We start from the raw sequence: 20,992 nt of genomic DNA, 5'->3' as shown, positions 1-20,992 counted from the left end.
CGGGGGAGAGGAGTGCATAGGAGAGGATTAGATACATGGCCCAGCAGTCAGTATCACACATAGGAGGATTAGATACATAGCTCAGCAGTCAGTATCACACGGGATAGGATTAGATACACAGCTCAGCAGTCAGGATCACACATGGGAGGATTAGATACATGTCTCAGCAAAGTATCACACAGGGTAGGATTAGATACACGGCTCAGCATACAGTAACACACAGAATAGAACTAGATACACGGCTCAGCACAGAGTATCCCACAGGAGAGGATTAGATACACGGCTCAGCAGACAGCATCACACAGGAGAGGATTAGATACACAGCTCATTCAGTATCACCCAGGAGTGGATTAGATACATGGCTCAGCAGACAGCATCACACAGGAGAGGATTAGATACACGTCTCAGCACAGTATAACACAGGGTAGGATTAGATACATGTCTCAGCACAGAATCACACAGGGTAGGATTAGATACACAGCTCAGCAGACAGTATCACACAGGAGAGGATTAGATATATGTCTCAGCACAGTATCACACAGGGTAGGATTAGATACAGGGCTCAGCAGACAGCATCACACAGGGTAGGATTAGATACACAGCTCAGCACAGTATCACACAGGGTAGGATTAGATGCACAGCTCAGCAGACAGCATCACACAGAAGAGGATCAGATATGTCTCAGCACAGTATCACACGGTAGGATTAGATACATGGCTCAGCACAGTAACACACATGGGAGGAGATACACTGCTCAGAGTCAGCATCACAAAGGATAGGATTAGATTACCTCTCCTCTTCCGCCACTGATACTTACTTCTTTGCTCTGCTGCTGAGTCCTTTCTCCCTCCCGTCCTTGGTCTCCTCCTCCTCCTATAACCCCAGGGCTCCTGCGATTATACTGGGAAACTGGAGCTCACAGCACACTGAGCTCCAGAAAGATGGCACCGATCTTCTGCCTCTCCTGTGGTGTGGATGGCTCAGGGGGCGTGGCCAGATCACAGCAGGGAGCAGCTCAATGTAAAGTATAGGGTCGGATGCCGACCGCATATGTCTATGCCGAGGGTTGCCGTATTTCCAGAGTGTAAGTGTCGTGCAGCTACACTTACACTCCTGCAAAGCAAAATGGCGGCACCCAGTGGCTGAAAAAAAAATTCATAATAAAAAAAGTTAAAGTTACAAAATGTGAATTTGTATTATAAATAATTGTTTATATATACAATCATTTTTAATACAAAAAATAAAATGCGGCACCTTCCCTTTAACTCCTACAAGTCAATAGTGACCCTTTAATGAGCCTTGCCACATGACTTAGGATAAAAGCCAAACCAGTTTATCTTCAGATATGTGTTTTAGGATGTTTTCCCCTCATCAGTGCATAGCAGGAGGTCTGATTCACCTGGATGTGAGGTCTGTGATGGGGACCTAAGGGGTAATGTCTCTCCTTGTGGAGAGGGAATTGGTTATATACTGGTGTGAGGAGTCATACAGGTCATGTAATGCTCATACAGCCAAATTACTACCTTTTGCTTTGTAATGATGAGGGGAAGACACCCCAAAACATACACGTGTCTGCAAATAGAGTGTCTTGCTTGGCTTTTGCTTTAAGACATGTGACAAGGCACATTAAAGGGGCAATTGTGACTTTTAGGATTGCTACTGCAAATAGATGGCATTGGAGATCAAGTCCTCTTCCTCTCTGAAAAGGCAATTTGCATATTTAATTTCCAGAATAGCATAGAATGGCCTATAAGTCTCCAATATATAAACATAAAGCACTTCATTTACAGATGAGATAATATACATGAATTAATTTTGTGTATGTGTGAAAGTAAAATTTTAATCTGGATTGAAACTTTTTCATTTTTAAACTTCAAAGTTCCAAACAAACAGATTGATTTTAAGTATTCCGTCTACAATTACTCTACTTAATGTATTTCTGTTTTCTCTGATAACTTTGATCATCTTCTAATCTTTGATAGTACTTAACAGATGAAACCCAAATGAAAAAAAAGACTTTATAGACTCTGCCAATCTTCCTATTTCACATAGACACTTATTGATTTGGCATTAATCTGAGCTTCATTAGCTACGTCTGAAAATCTAAGGACAGCTTTCTTTTGACCTAATAAATACCTTATGGGCTTTGGCTCTCTTTCGAACGTCTGTCATTAGATAAATGGAAACTGGAGCTAACACATTCCTTATTAAATATTAATCAGCAATTCAAGGATAAAGGATAGATCTGGACTAACATGAACTTCGCTAATGAATTTTCGATGGTGTATTTCAAGAACTGTGATAAATATAGAGTTGAAATATAAAATGAAGCATTAATTAGGTGAAGTTTACGGAATGGTAAATTTGTTGCTTAGTAATCAAATTATTATTGTACTGAAAATAAATAAACCCAGTGATTTATTAATAACAGGGGCTGTTCCAATTTTGAACCAATGCAATATCTTTTAGTAATAAAACATAAATGCAACATGCATGTACACAATTGGCATGACTATTCAAACCATATTGGGCTCTCCAAGGCAAATGCTTGTTGTAATCTGTCTAAATTTGACTGGTGATGATGGTGGCCTAAAGGTAAATTAAAGGACTAGATCGTGCTGAAGTCTAGCACTGTATAACATACACACTGTTAAGATTCTGCTCTGTCTGAAGGTTTGAGCCGTTGTCACATGAATGGTCATAATTGATTTGCATTCTTGCAGTCACTTACCGACTAGTTTCACTTCCCAAGTTTCTCACTATTCTGTTCAGTGTTGCTCAAATCGGCAAATAGACGGTTTGGCAACCTGACATCTAGGCTGGCCTCTCACTTTAGCCTTTCCTGAAGAACTGTCATGAACGCAGATACCTGGTCAATAATGAATTACTTTTAGTTATTAACAATGTATTTGCTCTACCAAACAAAACATTTAATATTTTTCTGGCTCCTAAAGCTTGCCAGTATGTTATAGCGCACAAAGTGTTTTTTTGAGACTTTAAAAGACCTGTCCCACAACTGTGAAATTAAACTTTACTTTTAGAATGCAGAGAAAGTAGTAAAGAAATAATTGTCAGAAGTGAGGGCTATCGTTAACATCTTGCTGAGAGTGCTGGCCTGTTTGCCTAGTTCATGCTGTCTTAGTTGCTGATCTCCGTTCAATTGTCCAAGTTTCTCTACTGTCCTCTCCCCATTTTCAGACACTATTCCTTACAAATTTTCAGCATGATATTAACCCCTTTCTGACCTCGGACGGGATAGTACGTCCGAGTTCAGCTCCCCTGCTTTGATGCAGGGCTCCGCGGTGAGCCCGCATCAAAGCCGGGACATGTCAGCTGTTTTGAACAGCTGACATGTGCCCGCAATAGCGGCGAGTGAAATCTCGATTCACCCGCCGCTATTAACTAGTTAAATGCCGCTGTCAAACGCAGACAGCGGCATTTAACTACCGCATCTGGCCGGGCGGCCGGATATGAGCGCATCGCCGACCCCGTCACATGATTGGAGGTCACCGATGCTTCTCCATTGTAACCATAGAGGTCCTTGAGACCTCTATGGTTACTGATCCCTGGCAGCTGTGAGCGCCACCCTGTGGTCGGCGCTCACAGCACACCTGATTTTCTACTACATAGCAGCGAACATAAGATTGCTGCTATGTAGCAGAGGTGATTGGGTTGTGCCTGCTTCTAGCCTCCCATGGAGGCTATTGAAGTATGGCAAAAGTTAAAAAAAAGTAAAAAAAAAATGTGAAAAAAATAAAAAAAATATAAAAGTTTAAATCACCCCCCTTTCGCTCCAATCAAAATAAATCAATAAAAAAAAATCAAACCTACACATATTTGGTATCGCCGCGTTCAGAATCGCCCGATCTATAAAAAAAAAAAAGCATTAACCTGATTGCTAAACGGCGTAACGAGAAATAAAATCGAAACACCAGAATTACGTTTTTTTGGTCGCCGTGACATTGCATTAAAATACAATAACGGGCGATCAAATGAACGTATCTGCACCGAATTGGAATCATTAAAAACGCCAGCTCGGCATGCAAAAAATAAGCCCTCAACCAACCCCAGATAATGAAAAATGGAGACGCTACGAGTATCGGAAAATGGCGCAATTTTTTTTTTTTTTTAGCAAAGTTTGGAATTTTACCACTTAGGTAAAAAATAACCTAGGCAATGTTAGGTGTCTATGAACTCGTACTGACCTGGAGAATCATAATGGCAGGTCATTTTTAGCATTTAGTGAACCTAGCAAAAAAGCCAAATGAAAAACAAGTGTGGGACTGCACTTTTTTTGCAATTTCACTGCACTTAGAACTTTTTTCCCATTTTCTAGTACACGACATGGTAAAAATAAGCCCTCACATGGCCAAATTGATGGAAAAATTAAAAAGTTATGGCTCTGGGAAGGAGGGGAGCGAAAAACGAACACGGAAAAATGGAAAATCCCAAGGTCATGAAGGGGTTAAAGATCGAACTAAAAAATATAAGAAAATGGAGTGTATTGCAAAGATTCATAACTTTATAAATGCAGATCAATACAAAAAAGTTTAGTTACCCTTTAAACTTTTTTAGAGCAGCCCCTTAATATATGTGTCATGAATCCAGCTACTAGTGGATGACATCTGTTAAAGAATGTATTATGATTTGCTCCTACTGGTGTTCAATAATTTTCATATGCAGTTAATCAAAGGTGGGGGAGCAGTTTATGACAATTCATATAGCCCGCTATGTGGCAGTGTTACCCACATTGCAGCTGTTGCCACTTGCCAGAGTATAAACCACAGCTGCTCCACTATAGTCCACCACTAGTACAAAACTGAAAATTCACCATCAGCACCAGAGATCCATACTACAGAGTGTGGGATCTGAGACTAGCAGTGCCAGATACAAAATGCGGCAGAACACTCATTACTATTAAATTCTGGCAGTGGGCTCAGACTGTTCTTCTCTATTTAGTAAACTACTGCCCTGTGTTATCGGCTAGTCATTTCCTATGTTTTTTTCCACTTTTGTATTCTTATTTCCTCATCCAGTGATCTTCTCTGCTTCTATGCTAGAATCATTTGTCATCTGATTGTCATTATGTGAACAATTGTCAGCTGTTATCGGTTTCTCAACCTCTTCTGCCTGTGACCTCTGATACCTGGATCTCAATTTCCTGTGCTTGGGTTCTCTGATATCTGTTTCTTTGTTAGCATCTTGTTATCTGCATGCCATTATTAGTGCTTTTATTTTCTATCCTCTGCTTGCTACCCCATGTGCCTGTGTCACTCATACCTTGAAGTTTACCCAGAGCCATCTTGACTTAGCTGTTGATCCTCACCTGTGTCAGGCCCCTCTCATTCTCGGACAGACCAAGTGAAATAGGGGCAGTAAGCTTCCCACTAGCCGACCTTGTGTCCTGTTGTATCTACTAACCCAGCTGTCAGAACTAGATATTTTCAAAATGAACGGGCTCAGCAAGGATTGGATGAGAGAACTCCTCACCCCTTTGCCTCTAGGGACCACAGAATTGCTGATTACAGGTTGTGTTTAGGTCTTCTGTCTTCACTGATTAGAGCTCTATCCTGCCTTTCCATCTACTGGCTGCCCCTGGACTCATTTGCAGTGTGAATAACAGTTTTTGAACATGCACAGCACAAACTTAGGAAATAAAAATAAATCAAGGATAACATTTTCTTCAGAAGGACTTTATAAACAGTAAAGAAAAAAAATCTATTTTTTGTGGAACTGTAAATAAATGTAATAATTGTTAACAACCCAGCATGATGCTACTGTAGTCAATACCCAAATTCGGAGATGTCTTGTAGGTCATCGATATGGCCAGTGATTGGCAGCCCAATCAACTGATCAACCAGGGCCCAGAAGTTGGACCTCAAGGAATAGGTCATCAACATGAAAGTCCCATATAGCTAGAGTCCCATTTACCAGGATAAAAAGCAAAATAGGATAGGTAGTGTTCCAAAAGCTGAAGGTGAAAAAATTGAGTTTATTCAGTAAAGATGACAAATAGTGTTGAGCATTCCGATACCGCAAGTATCGGGTATCGGCCGATACTTGCGGTATCGGAATTCCGATACCGAGATCCGATATTTTTGTGATATCGGGTATCGGTATCGAATTAATAGGGATGTGTAAAATAAAGAATTAAAATAAAAAATATTGATATGCTCACCTCTCCGGCGGCCCCTGGACTTCACGCTGCTAACCGGGAGGCTTCTTTGTTTAAAAAGCGCGCCTTTCGGACCTGTGAATGACGTCCTGGCTTCTGATTGGTCGCGTGCCGCCCATGTGACCGGCACGCGACCAATCAGAAACCGCGACGTCATTCTCATTCACAAAACTGCTAATGCTAGGAATTGAGGACCTGCGAATGACGTCGCGGCCTCTGATTGGTCGCGTGCCGGTCACATGGGCGGCACGCGACCAATCAGAAGCCGGGACGTCATTCACAGGTCCGAAAGGCGCGCTTTTTAAACAAAGAAGCCTCCCGGTTAGCAGCGTGAAGTCCAGGGGCCGCCGGAGAGGTGAGCATATCAATATTTTTTATTTTAATTCTTTATTTTACACATCCCTATGGATCCCAGGGCCTTAAGGAGAGTTTCCTCTCCTTCAGACCCTGGGAACCATGAGAATACCTTCCGATACTTGATGTCCCATTGACTTGTATTGGTATCGGATATCGGTATCGGCGATATCCGATATTTTTCGGGTATCGGCCGATACTATCCGATACCGATACTTTCAAGTATCGGACGGTATCGCTCAACACTAATGACAAATAATAAACTCACTTTTTTCACATTCAATCTTTGTCATGGTTTATTTTGCACCTGTATCAATGGAATATGGAGTTGTTTCTTGAGGTTATGATCTACAAGTGTCTATACCAATTACTCTTGTCTGGACTCCTTCACAATTACAGAATAAAATATTCATCAGACAGATGTTTGGATGATAATAAAAGCAGTGATCGTAACGCTCACAGTGTCACTCATGTCATCTAGAGTACACACGCACAAATGCGTAGCTATTTGCTTTTTGTGTATTTATATTTGTGAAGTCATACTGGCTGACCTCTCCTGTTCTCGTCTACACAATTGACGTTGGAAGTGTTTATTGGAAACAAACTTATAAACCCAAGATTGCTCAACAGCCTTTAAATACAATAATGGCTGTTTCTGGCCTCGCACAGACTATTGTGTGTTTCTGAGCTCAGCAGTCAGCTAATAGGATCTTGTTGTTCTAGGAACTAATCAGAACTACAGATCGTTCTCATTTTCTCAAAATACTATGACCTGTTCAGATTTTGCATGCACACATCAAGCATCATCATCAATTTTGCTGTTGTGGTACTAAGGGACAGGCTGTAAAAGTACGTGGTGGAGTGTGTGATTTACTCACTGCTTTCTTTCATTACATTTTTTTTGCCAATATTGTTATTATGTAGTTTCATGTGACCAAAGCAATATACAGGTTTGAGTTCAAATTGAACAGGAAAATAACATTTTATCTAAAATTCCAAATATAGGTATTGAAATGTCAATGTCAGTTTTTAGCTGAAGAACAGTTGTGTAATTTTGTCAGCGCTGAAGTCCTGGGTTCTATTCCCACCTTGGACACCATCTGCAAGGAGTTTGTATGTTCTCCCCGTGTTTGTGTGGGTTTCCTCCGGATTCTCCGCTTTCCTCCCACATTTCAAGATATACTGATAGGGAATTAAGATTGTGAGCCCCATCGGGGACAGTGATGATAATGTGTACAAACTGTAAACAGCTGCGGAATATGTTACTGCTATATAAAAATAAAGATTATTATTATTATTATTTTCTTTAGATGGCTCTGAAGGTAAACACTTTTTTTGCCCAGCAGCTAAACATATATTTTATTGTGCTTTATATGTATGTTACATAAAATATAAAATTAAATATTATTATTAATTATTGCCATGATTAATGTTTCCATTTCAATGCAAAAAAGTAGCCTCAGTCCCATGTTTTTTTCCGCCTGTGAAGGAACTACTGTGCTATTAAGGATTCATGGCTATGATTTCATGGTGACATGGCAGCCAATAGTATAATGAAACCGACAAAACAGTAGGAGAACGAGAGAAGATTTATATTCTATTCAGTGCCTATGAAAAGCTGGATTTTGCTGTGGATTTCAAACGTTACATTGCAATGGGTACGCAATGGGTACAATGTCCTAAAATCATGCTGAGATATTCCACTGGGTGTGAATGGGATTTTGCCAAACCCCGTTGACTTGCATTGTACTTCTGATCAATCTCTTGTTCTAAATAATAATGTACCGTATATACTCGAGTATAAGCCGACCCGAGTATAAGCCGACCCCCCTAATTTTGCCACAAAAAACTGGGAAAACTTATTGACTCGAGTATAAGCCTAGGGTGGAAATGCAGCATTTACCGGTGAATTTCAAAAATAAAAATAGATCATTATTTCCCCATAGCTGTGCCATATAGTGCTCTACACCGTTCATTATTTCCCCATAGCTGTGCCCCATATAGTGCTCTGCACCGTTCATTGTGCCCCATAGCTGTGCCATATACGGTGCTCTGCACCGTTCATTGTGCCCCATTGCTGTGCCATATACGGTGCTCTGCACCGTTCATTGTGCCCCATTGCTGTGCCATATACGGTGCTCTGCACCGTTCATTGTGCCCCATTACTGTGCCATATACGGTGCTCTGCACCGTTCATTGTGCCCCATATCTGTGCCCATATACGGTGCTCTGCTCCGTTCATTGTGCCCCATTGCTGTTCCATATACGGTGCTCTGCACCGTTCATTGTGCCCCATATCTGTGCCCATATACGGTGCTCTGCACCATTCATTGTGCCCCATTGCTGTGCCATATACGGTGCTCTGCACCGTTCATTGTGCCCCATTGCTGTGCCATATACGGTGCTCTGCACCGTTCATTGTGCCCCATTGCTGTGCCATATACGGTGCTCTGCACCGTTCATTGTGCCCCATTGCTGTGCCATATACAGTGCTCTGCACCGTTCATTGTGCCCCATTGCTGTGCCATATACGGTGCTCTGCACCGTTCATTGTGCCCCATTGCTGTGCCATATACGGTGCTCTGCACCGTTCATTGTGCCCCATTGCTGTGCCATATACAGTGCTCTGCACCGTTCATTGTGCCCCATATCTGTGCCCATATACGATGCTCTGCTCCGTTCATTGTGCCCCATTGCTGTGCCATATACGGTGCTCTGCACCGTTCATTGTGCCCCATATCTGTGCCCATATACGGTGCTCTGCACCGTTCATTGTGCCCCATTGCTGTGCCATATACGGTGCTCTGCACCGTTCATTGTGCCCCATTGCTGTGCCATATACAGTGCTCTGCACCGTTCATTGTGCCCCATATCTGTGCCCATATACGGTGCTCTGCTCCGTTCATTGTGCCCCATTGCTGTGCCATATACGGTGCTCTGCACCGTTCATTGTGCCCCATATCTGTGCCCATATACGGTGCTCTGCACCGTTCATTGTGCCCCATTGCTGTGCCATATACGGTGCTCTGCACCGTTCATTGTGCCCCATTGCTGTGCCATATACGGTGCTTTGCACCGTTCATTGTGCCCCATTGCTGTGCCATATACGCTGCTCTGCACCGTTCATTGTGCCCCATAGAAATCTCTGCCGCCGCTGCTGCAATAAAAAAAAAAACCACATACTCACCTCCCTTGATTGCAGCTCCCGGCGTCTCGTTCCGGCGCCTCCATCTTCCCGGCGTCTCTGCTCTGACTGATCAGGCAGAGGGCGCCGCGCACACTGTATGCGTCATCGCGCCCTCTGCCTGAACAGTCAGAGCGCAGACGCCGGGAAGATGGAGGCGCCGGCCGGGAAGATGGAGCGGCGCCCGGCGGCTGGAACGAGGACAGGTGAATATGCTATACTTACCTAGTCCTGGCGATCCTCGCGCTGTCCCTCTGCCTGGTCTTCGGTGCCGCAGCTCTTCCTGTCAGCGGTCACCGGCACCGCTGATTAGAGGAATGAATAGGCGGCTCCACCCCTATGGGAGGTGGAGCCGCTTATTCATATCTCTAATGAGCGGTCCCACGTGACCGCTGAAGAGGGGAAGAAGCTGCAGCACAGAAGCCCGTGAGACGGCAGGGACAGCGCGAGGATCGCTGGGACTAGGTAAGTATACCTCAGCGCCCTCACCCCCTCACCCGCCGACCCTGCCACCCACATTGACTCGAGTATAAGCCGAGAGGGGCACTTTCAGCCCAAAAATTTGGGCTGAAAATCTCGGCTTATACTCGAGTATATACGGTATTCAGACTAGCTCGCTATTGCTTTTGCTATGTGTCCAAGATGCTTTGTTATTTCCAAAGCTACGTTCCTTACCATATTATGCTTACTTAATTCAAGGTATTGAAATCACTGCTTGCTGAATAAATATTTGAGAGCTTGATTTTTTCAGAGCATTTTCAAATGCTGAAGGCAGATATGGTTCTCAGGTTTCCGAATTTGAACTTTCAGTGTGACGTTACATAGAGATAGAAATCACACTAGTATCTATTCTTAAATGTGAACTTAGGTTTTTATGTACCTGAGATTTCTGTTGTTGCAACAGTTGTATATTCCATGTTTTCGTGAGTTGACACCGAGATCAATGAATTATACATTTGACAGCTGATGGAAATATGCATGAGTTTTACAATATCTCTCCCACTAAAAGGTTCACATATATTTTAAAGAAATCGTGAAAAAACACTAGTGTGAATGTAGGCTGATAAGTAAACACTTTTATTCTTAAAATGTCTTTGCTTTTCCCACAGACCTGCTTCTGTCTAACAGCTGTATCCCGTTTCTGGAGTCATCGTCTGAAAGCCTGAGTTTTCAGACCCTGCTGCTTGATGAAGAGAGGAGCCGACTGTTCCTCGGAGCGAAAGATTACATCTATATGCTCAATCTGGTTGATGTAAACAAAAATATAAGAAAGGTTGGTGTGTTTAAAACAATGTTCTTTTGATAAATGTCTTTTCAAACATTTCTTCCAATGCAGATACTTCCTGGGGAGTACCTCCAGTGGATGCGGAGCTGTGTTATATGAACTTTATGTACACAGACTGACACTGAGCTTTTTCGCTAGATATAAACACAAAACACCAAAGCTATAAACACATATATGAGAAAACTGTTCACACATTAATCAAGAAATACATAGATTTATCTTCAGTACTGCTTATTATAGAAACTTGTGTCCCTTGCGGGGACAAATATGTAATGCCAATGAATTCTGGCATTTTCTAAAGTTATGCTCTGTCAAAGACTCTCCTGATTTCCAAAAAATGGACCTGAACCTAAAGGGTATGTGCACACGTCAGGATTTTTAGCGTTTTTTTTGCGGAATTTCGCCATAAATCCGGTAAAAAAACGCTAACATTATGCATCCTATCTTTTAGAATGCATTCCGCATTTTTTGTGCATATGTTAGCGTTTTTTTCCGCAAAAAAAACGCATACCGCAAAAAATCCGGACATGCTCTATCTTTTTCCGGATTTTCTGCGGATTTTCTATCAAAAAGGACATTCCGGAAAATAAAAAAAAAACGCAAAAAATCCGCAAAAAATCCGCGCAAAAAACGCGCAAATTCCGCGAGAAATCCGCGCAAAAAAAGCACGCGGATTTCTGGCAGAATTCTCAGGATTTTGCCAGGAAAAAATCATGACGTGTGCACATACCCTAAAAGAGTTTTACTCTGTAAGGATACTAATGACCTATTCTTAGGCTAAGTTCACATTAGTGTTCGGGGGCTTTGTGGAGGGCTGCGTATGTCCTATTTTAAACCCCACCTACTTCAGAGTGTGATTTGCATAATCAACCCAATTTTCTTGGATAAGAGAATGCTAACTCGTGTGACCTTAGCCCAAGGTCTGATTCACATTAGCGTTCGGGGGCTTTGCGGAGGGCTGCGTACATCCTCCATTAAGCCCCACCTACTTCCGCAAACTTCTGCATGCGCCATGCGTACCTATCTTTAACATTGGGTACGCAGGACATGCGGATGTATGCGGATGCGTTGTTTTGACGCGTTCGCCGACCGCATCGGAACGCAACAAGTTGCGTTTTGTGTGGATGGTGGGTGCATCCACATACATCTGCATGTCCTGCATACCCAATGTTAAAGGGACACTGTCACCTGAATTTGGAGGGAACAATCTTCAGCCATAGGGGCGGGGTTTTCGGGTGTTTGATTCACCCTTTCCTTACCCGCTGGCTGCATGCTGGCTGCAATATTGGATTGAAGTTCATTCTCTGTCCTCCATAGTACACGCCTGCGCAAGGCAAGATTGCACCTTGTGCAGGCATGTACTACGGAGGACAGAGAATGAACTTCAATCCAATATTGCAGCCAGCATGCAGCCAGCGGGTAAGGAAAGGGTGAATCAAAAACACAAAAACCCCGCCTCCATGGCTGAAGATTGTTCCCTCCAAATTCAGGTGACAGTGTCCCTTTAAAGATAGATACACAGGATGCATGCAGAAGTTTGCGGAAGTAGGTGGGGCTAAAATGGAGGATGTACGCAGCCCTCCGCAAAGCCCCTGAATGCTAATGTGAACCCGACCTTGGGCTAAGGTCACACGAGTTAGCATTCTCTCAGCCAAGAAAATTGGGTTGATTATGCAAATCACACTCTGATTAGAGTTTGATCAATGTGATCATAGTGTGACCCAATTCTCTTGGATGAAGAGAAGATGGAGAAAACAATTTCTCCATTTTCTCTATTCTGTGAATCAGTGAAAATTGGACTGCACTCGGATGTCATTCAAGTGCAATCCAATCTTTTCAACAGGCTCGTGGATTTGCATGGCCAAGTGCAATCCAAATATCGAATCCTAAGTGGGTATGCTGTGATTTTTTTTTATCTGACCAGCTCGATCCAAGGAAAATATCTGAAGTACATGGGTCCATAGAATAACATTGGTCCAAGCGTGATCCGATGTTTTGTCGGATCGCACTAGGACTGAAAATATAACCATGTGCATAAGCTCTTATGGTAGGTCTGAGGGTCTGACATCTGACTGAGATGACTTTTTTGATTAGCGGAGGATTGATCTTGTTATGGTTGGCAGATTGCGCTAAATAAAATAAATAATGAAGCACAATCGCAACCCAGGGTCCACCGTGCAGAGATGGAAAACTGCTGCTTGTGAATAATGATGGAATACACAGCGAGCGATTATCCGTACACCCTGGGTTGAACGCCACTCCGCGTGAATAGCACATGAACTGAACTCACACACAGAAGCTAAACAGATGCTCTGCAACAGAGCTGTGTCACTCGCACACAGAATCGAGAGATGCTCTGCAACTGAGCTGTCACTTGCACACAGAAACGAAGGAGATGCTCTACAACTGAGCTGTGTCACTCGCGCACAGTAGCAAAAGAGCAGCTCTGCAACTGAGCTGTGTCATTCGCACACAGAAACGAAAGAGGTGCTCTGCAGCTGAGCAGTGTCATTCGGACACAGAAATGAAAGAGCAGCTCTGCAACAGATCTGTGTGTCTCGCACACAGAAATGAAAGAGATGCTTAGTACCCTGACTAGGGTTGAACTTGCTCTGTAACTCTACTGTGCTAACCGCACACATGTAGGAACCAGATGCTAAGCTGTTAATTGCCCCCACTGACGCTAGCTGCCCAAGCTAGACAGACAAACCACACTTGCAGACAGAGTGGTAGAGACTCCACTGATATAGCTGTACATAAAATGATACTAATGTACATGTGTGGGCAGCTGACAGCTTTTTAAGCGCAAGGCTCCACCCCAAACACTCATGCCCAGCTAGCCATGACATTGCCTGTGGGCCAATCCAGAGCTGCCACATCACCAGAGCAGCTAACATCCGACCACCAATAGGAAGACGCCAGATCACGGACATGCTCAGTAAGGTGATTTCTGGACTTAGACTCCAGAGCGTCCGATCACCAATGCCTATCGCTGGTTACTATAGACTTGGCTGGAGAGCCAACAGTAATCAAATGAACAGCATGAGCCTGAGCAAGATGCTGGGACCGATGTCTATGCTCAGAAGCACCCACAGCGGCTGAATCTGAATGGGAGACCGCAGAGGCAGATAAGGCTTGGGATCTATTATGTGTAGTGGGAGAATCCCAATGCCTAACAGATCTTTAGTTAAATTGACAGTTTTTTGCAAATTTGAGCTTTATTTAATAGGTGATTCGAAAAAAAAAAAGCTTGCCCAGCAACACTTCGAAACAGCATCAGTAAACAGGCTAATTTCAATTAACGAGGTTAAGGGGGCATGCCCATAATGCCAAACAGCTATAACATCAAATCCCAGTTCATACATCAGATGTTCATACATTGTACAATTGTGGCTGGTACAACACTGTGTCATCGGAGATCACCAGTTGTATGTACAACAGAGTTGGATTTTATCTCTGCCTTCACTGGGTAAGCAGAGTAGACAGATAATATTGAAACAAAATTTCTCTCCTTATTCTATTTTCCCACCCACCTTTTCCTGTCTGGTTCTGAAATTGGCACAAGCGTGTTAGCTGCAAATCAAATTTTTAGAGAACATTTTTGCAAAGCTGGGAAATTTGAATTTCCAAAAATCTGCTCATCTCTACCTGCAACCTACCAATCAGCTGATTTTATCTCCAGGAGTCTCCATATGTAAACAGTTTGCGGAACAGAACACTACTGCTCCAAGACACTGTGTAGTTGTTTCTCCCAGGTACGGCAGATCAATCTATTCAAATGAATAGGAGCTGATCTACAAAAGCCAGTAAACACTGTAAAGAGCTGTGGTGCTCCTCTCTGTACATTGTATGAAGCCACTTACCCCCAGAGTTGATAACAGTTGATCAGTGCAGGTATGTATAAGTCTAAAGGCCCCGTCACACTAGACGATATCGCTAGCGATCCGTGACGTTGCAGCGTCCTCGCTAGCGATATCGTCCAGTGTGACACGCAGCAGCGATCAGGCCCCTGCTGTGATGTCGCTGGTCGGGGAAGAAAGTCCAGAACTTTGTTTCGTCGCTGGATCTCCCGCTGACATCGCTGAATCGGCGTGTGTGACGCTGATTCAGCGATATCTTCGCTGGTAACCAGGGTAAACATCGGGTAACTAATCGCAGGGCCGCGCTTAGTAACCCGATGATTACCCTGGTTACCATCGTTAAAGTAAAAAAACAACCACTACATACTTACCTACCGCTGTCTGTCCCCGGCACTCCTCCTGTACTGGCTGTGAGCACAGCGGCCGGAAAGCAGAGCGGTGACGTCACCGCTCTGCTTTCCGGCTGCCCGGCGCTCACAGCCAGAGCAGAGAAGCACAGCGCCGGGGACAGACAGCGGAAGGTAAGTATGTAGTGGTTGTTTTTTTTACTTTAACGATGGTAACCAGGGTAAACATCCGGTTACTAAGCGCGGCCCTGCGCTTAGTAACCCGATGTTTACCCTGGTTACCGGCATCATTGGTCGCTGGAGAGCTGTCTGTGTGACAGCTCTCCAGCGACCAAACAGCGACGCTGCAGCGATCCGGATCGTTGTCGGAATCGCTGCAGCGTCGCTTAGTGTGACGGTACCTTAAGCCTTAAGGCCGAGGTCACACTTGTGAGTACAATGCGAGAAACTCGCACGAGTCTCTCACGTCAATACCCGCCACTGCCACCGGCACTCATGACCAGAGCATATGGCTGCATGTATTGATGCGAGAGACTCGTGCGAGTTTCTCACATTGTACTCGCAAGTGTGACCCCGGTCTTGTCGAGCAATAATGCAGCCATGAGTTTTTAAGACTCACATGTATGAATATACAATCACGGTACTCTGATCTTTCACCTGACCTATTAATATTAGTGGCCTGGTATGCATCGTGACCTGGTATGAAACCTTACAAAAGTACAAGTGATAAGACCTGGTCAGTAGTGAGGGCTATAGTGAATGTAATCTTGACATTCTTGCTTCCCAGACTAGTGGACGACTGAGCATATATGTTGGCCATAATAAATGTCCCTTACTTTGTTCGCTAATATATTTTTTTTAAAAATGGAATAATTTCCTTCACTATTTAATTATGCATGAATAAATTCTATACCTGCACATACGATATTGAACCAAATTACTTCAATATGCTACGATTTATCAGCTTTTATGCTGAGAAATTGGAGAACCTCCAGTTAGTTTTTTTACATTAGAATTTTATTTTCCACTTTACCTCTGCTGTAGCACCACCCATAGCGAGAGACTTCTTAAATGGGACATTAACATCCTCTTAATGAGACAGATCTAGTAGTAAGACAGAAACATGTGAACAGTTTTCTTCATCTCCTGTGGTAAATACCAGTCTGTCAATTTATTTCATCATGCTCTCTTTGCTCGGAAATACTATTCAGAAATATAATCTAGCTAACCAATGGGATGAGCCGGTGCCATCAGTATGCAGCACTAGTAGGACATCTGCCGCCTGCTATTTTCAGATGTACTAATTCTGGACCTTGGTAAATCCAGTCTTGTGTTCCATGTGCTATATTAAATTTAGATAAGACCCTCCTGCATAATGCATACTTATATAGATTATACTCAAACAATGACATTTTTATGGCGGATTAACTTTGGCTGTTGATAATACTAATATTGTTATCAATTTACTTAATCTCTAAGTATAAATATATGCCATCACCCCAGACTATTTTCCATTTATTGTGTTATCGCTTTTTTCTCCCCTTCTTAAAAGAGTCATAACTTATTTACTTTTCCAGCCAGATAGCCATATGAGGACTTGTTTTTTGCGAGATGAGTTTACTTTTGAATGACACCATTCATTCTGCCGCATAGTGTAATAGTGTACTATAAAACTGGGAAAAAATGACAAGTGCAGAGAAATTGCAAAAAAAAGTGCAATTCCACAATGTTTTTTTTTTTTTTTTCTTACATTTTCAATGTTCAATATGTGGTAAAACTGACCAGGCAATATGATTCCCCAGGTCAGTATGAGTATGCATATACCAAATGTGAAGTTTTTATTTTATTTAAGAGGTGAAAAAAAATCATAAATTTGTCAAAAAAAAATACTGATCTTGTCTATATTTTCCAAGACCCATAGCATTCTCATTTTTTTCACAATCTGGGGCTGGGTGAAGATTTATTTTTGTGCCCTGAGATGAAGGTTTTACATATACAGTACAGACCAAAAGATGCCACAATTAAGTTTTTTGGTCACTGCAACATTGCAATAAAATGTAATGAAAGACGAACAAAACATCATATCGACCCCAAAATGGTACAGCACAGACCAAAAGTTTGGACACACCTTCTCATTTAAAGATGTTTCTGTATTTTCATGACTATGAAAATTGTACATTCACACTGAAGGCATCAAAACTATGAATTAACACATGTGGAATTATATACTTAGCAAAAAAGTGTGAAACAACTAAAATTATGTCTTACATTCTAGGTTCTTCAAAGTAGCCACCTTTTGCTTTGATGACTGCTTTGCACACTCTTGGCATTCTCTTAATGAACTTCAAGAGGTAGTCACCGGGAATGGTTTTCACTTCACAGGTGTGCCCTGTCAGGTTTAGTAAGTGGGATTTCTTGCCTTATAAATGGTGTTGGGACCATCAGTTGTGTTGTGCAGAAGTCTGGTGGATACACAGTCCTACTGAATAGACTGTTAGAATTTGTATTATGGCACACAAAAAGCAACTAAGTAAAGAAAAACGAGTGGCCATCATTACTTTAAGAAATGAAGGTCAGTCAGTCCAAAAAATTGGGCAAACTTTGAAAGTGTCCCCAAGTGCAGTGGCAAAAACCATCAAGCGCTACAAAGAAACTGGCTCACATGAGGACCATGATCACTCGATTGCCTGTGCTATACGTAGCAGTGTTATCACGCTTTCCCAAGAATGCCAGCCATGGGATGGCATTTACAGAAGGATCGTGATGACAGGAACGGGGTCCTCATCAGACCCCTGGCTGTCATGACAACTCATCGGTGCCTGTGATCTTGTGATGGGCATGCTGATGGGCAGGATTAATTACGCACTACCTGTCGGCATGTCTTGTTATTTAACTGGTTAACAGCCGCAGATGGATCTCAGATCCACCGGTGGCTATTGGATGCACTTGAAGTATAAATAATTCAGCCAATAAAGGGGTTGTCCACTACTAGTACAACCCCTTTTTAAGCTAAATGTTCAGCCCTGATTATTATTATTATTATTATTTACAAAATAATAAAATCCTTTACTCACCTCCCATGCCAGCGCCGTTCACATGGTGTCAGCACTCGCTCTCCTTGGGGCTCTAATGCAGTGTTTTGACATATGAGGCCGGCACCTAATCAAAGCTGGCATCACCGTCTCCACCTTCAAACAAGCTGAATATGAAGAGGAAGTCGGGATTTGCTGAAGGGAAAGAGAAACCTAAACCAAATCAATACCTGTTGTTACCGCCCTTTGTATGAAAAACAACATCAAATCATCAATTATTCTAGGCATATTTGCACACAGTTTTCAAAGAAACTCCATAGGGAAATTGTGTGCAAATATGCATAGAAGACTAATGATTTGATGATTTTTTAGTCATCCACTTTACATTTTGTTAATTGATAAAATTAAACTATTAATACTTATATTTTCAAAAGTATTCTTTCTTTGCAGCATTTATCTATACCTGCCTAAAACTTTTGCACAGCACAAAACTCATTTAAAATGAATTTTGAAAAAGAAAGGAAAACTGTTCTCTGCTAAGATGACTCAAAATTAGTGTTGAGCATTCCGATACTGCAAGTATCGGGTATCGGCTGATACTTGCCGTATCGGAATTCCGATACCGAGTTCCGATATTTTTGTGATATCGGAAATCGGTATCGGAGTGTGCGGTGCATATGGTTCCAAGGGTCTGGAGGAGAGGAAACTCTCCTTCAGGCCCTGGGATCCATATTAATGTAAAAAATAAAGAATAAAAAAAAAAATATGGCTATACTCACCCCTCCGAAGAACCCTGTCTGTCACCGCTGCAAGCGTCCGCCTCCGTTCCTGAGAATGTAGTGAGTGAAGGACCTTCGATGACGTCACAGTCAGGTGAGCGGTCACGTGAGTGGTCAGGTCACCTGACCACGATGTCATCGAAGGTCCTTCACTCTCTACAATTCTCAGGAACGGAGGTGGACGCTTGCAGCGGTGACAGCCAGGGTTCTTCGGAGGGGTGAGTATAGCCATATTTTTTTTTTATTCTTTATTTTTTACATTAATATGGATCCCAGGGCCTGAAGGAGAGTTTCCTCTCCTTCAGACCCTGGGAACCATCGAGGATACATTCCGATATTTGTGTCCCATTGACTTGTATTGGTATCGGGTATCGGTATCGGCGAGATCCGATATTTTGCCGGTATCGGCCGATACCATCCGACCCGATACTTTCAGATATTGGAAGGTATCGCTCAACACTACTCAAAATGTGAAATTCTTTATGGAAACCATGGACACCATGTAGTGCGGATTCAAGAGGAGAGGGACCGTCCCACCATCAGTGCCCAGTTCAAAAGCCATTCCCAATTTCCTCCCAAAATTTGGGATGTAAAATGTAAAGAAAACAAAACTGTAATTATTTGGAAGCCATATTTTATCTACAACAGAACATAGAACACATGTTAGAAACTGAAAATTAGACATTATTTCCCTCTAATTTTAAAGAACTATCTCATTTAGAAGTTGATAGCAGTTAAACATCTCCAAAAAATTGGGGCAGATTTAATAAAAGGCTGAAAAAGTCAGTAATACTGATGAAGACCAGCCAATTTTCAACTAAGGCACATACAGTCATGGCCAAAAGTATTGACACCCCTGCAATTCTGTCAGATAATACTCATTTTCTTCCTGAAAATGATTGAAAACACAAATTCTTTGTTATTATTATCTTCATTTAATTTGTCATAAATGAAAAAACACAAAAAGAATTGTCCTAAAGCCAAACTGGATATAATTCCACACCAAACATAAAAAAGGGGGTGGACAAAAGTATTGGCACTGTTAGAAAAATCATGTGATGCTTCTGTAATTTGTGTAATTAACAGCACCTGTAATTTACCTGTGGCACCTAACAGGTGTTGGCAATAACTAAATCACACTTGCAGCCAGTTGACATGGATTAAAGTTGACACAACCTCTGTCCTGTGTCCTTGTGTGTACCACGTTGAGCATGGAGAAAAGAAAGAAGACCAAAGAACTGTCTGAGGACTTGAGAAACCAAATTGTGAGGAAGCATGAGCAATCTCAAGGCTACAAGTCCATCTCCAAAGACCTGAATGTTCCTGTGTCTACCGTGCACAGTGTCATCAAGAAGTGTAAAGCCCATGGCACTGTGGCTAACCTCCCTAGATGTGGACGGAAAAGAAAAATTGACAATAGATTTCAATGCAAGATTGTGCGGATGTTGGATAAAGAACCTCAACTAACATCCAAACAAGTTCAAGCTGCCCTGCAGTCCGAGAGTACAACAGTGTCATCCCGTACTATCCATCGGCGTCTGAATGAAAAGGGACTGTATGGTAGGAGACCCAGGAAGACCCCACTTCTTACCCCGAGACATAAAAAAGCCAGGCTGGAGTTTGCCAAAACTTACCTGAAAAAGCCTAAAACGTTTTGGAAGAATGTTCTCTGGTCAGATGAGACAAAAGTAGAGCTTATTGGGCAAAGGCATCAACATAGAGTTTACAGGAAAAAAAAGGAGGCATTCAAAGAAAAGAACACAGTCCCTACAGTCAAACATGGCGGAGGTTGCCTGATGTTTTGGGGTTGCTTTGCTGCCACTGGCACTGGACTGCTTGGCCGTGTGCATGGCATTATGAAGTCTGAAGACTACCAACAAATTTTGCAGCATAATGTAGAGCCCAGTGTGAGAAAGCTGGGTCTCCCTCAGAGGTCGTGGGTCTTCCAGCAGGACAATGACCCAAAACACACTTGA

At 42.6% G+C, this 20,992-nt stretch overlaps 1 protein-coding gene across 2 annotated transcripts in view; it reads left to right on the top strand.

The window, feature by feature from the left end:
• SEMA3D (semaphorin 3D) overlaps positions 1-20,992 on the top strand; it is a 327,020-nt gene that overhangs the window by 144,982 nt on the left and 161,046 nt on the right. For both annotated transcript variants that reach the window (XM_069765163.1, XM_069765164.1), the window contains one exon: positions 10,823-10,986. In XM_069765163.1, coding sequence (XP_069621264.1) covers positions 10,823-10,986 — 164 coding nt within the window. The remainder of the gene's footprint in view (positions 1-10,822; positions 10,987-20,992) is intronic.

The sequence above is a fragment of the Ranitomeya imitator genome, chromosome 4 (genome assembly GCF_032444005.1).
Source record: "Ranitomeya imitator isolate aRanImi1 chromosome 4, aRanImi1.pri, whole genome shotgun sequence".
Taxonomy (NCBI): Eukaryota; Metazoa; Chordata; class Amphibia; order Anura; family Dendrobatidae; genus Ranitomeya; species Ranitomeya imitator.
This window is presented reverse-complemented; position numbering and strand designations above follow the sequence as displayed.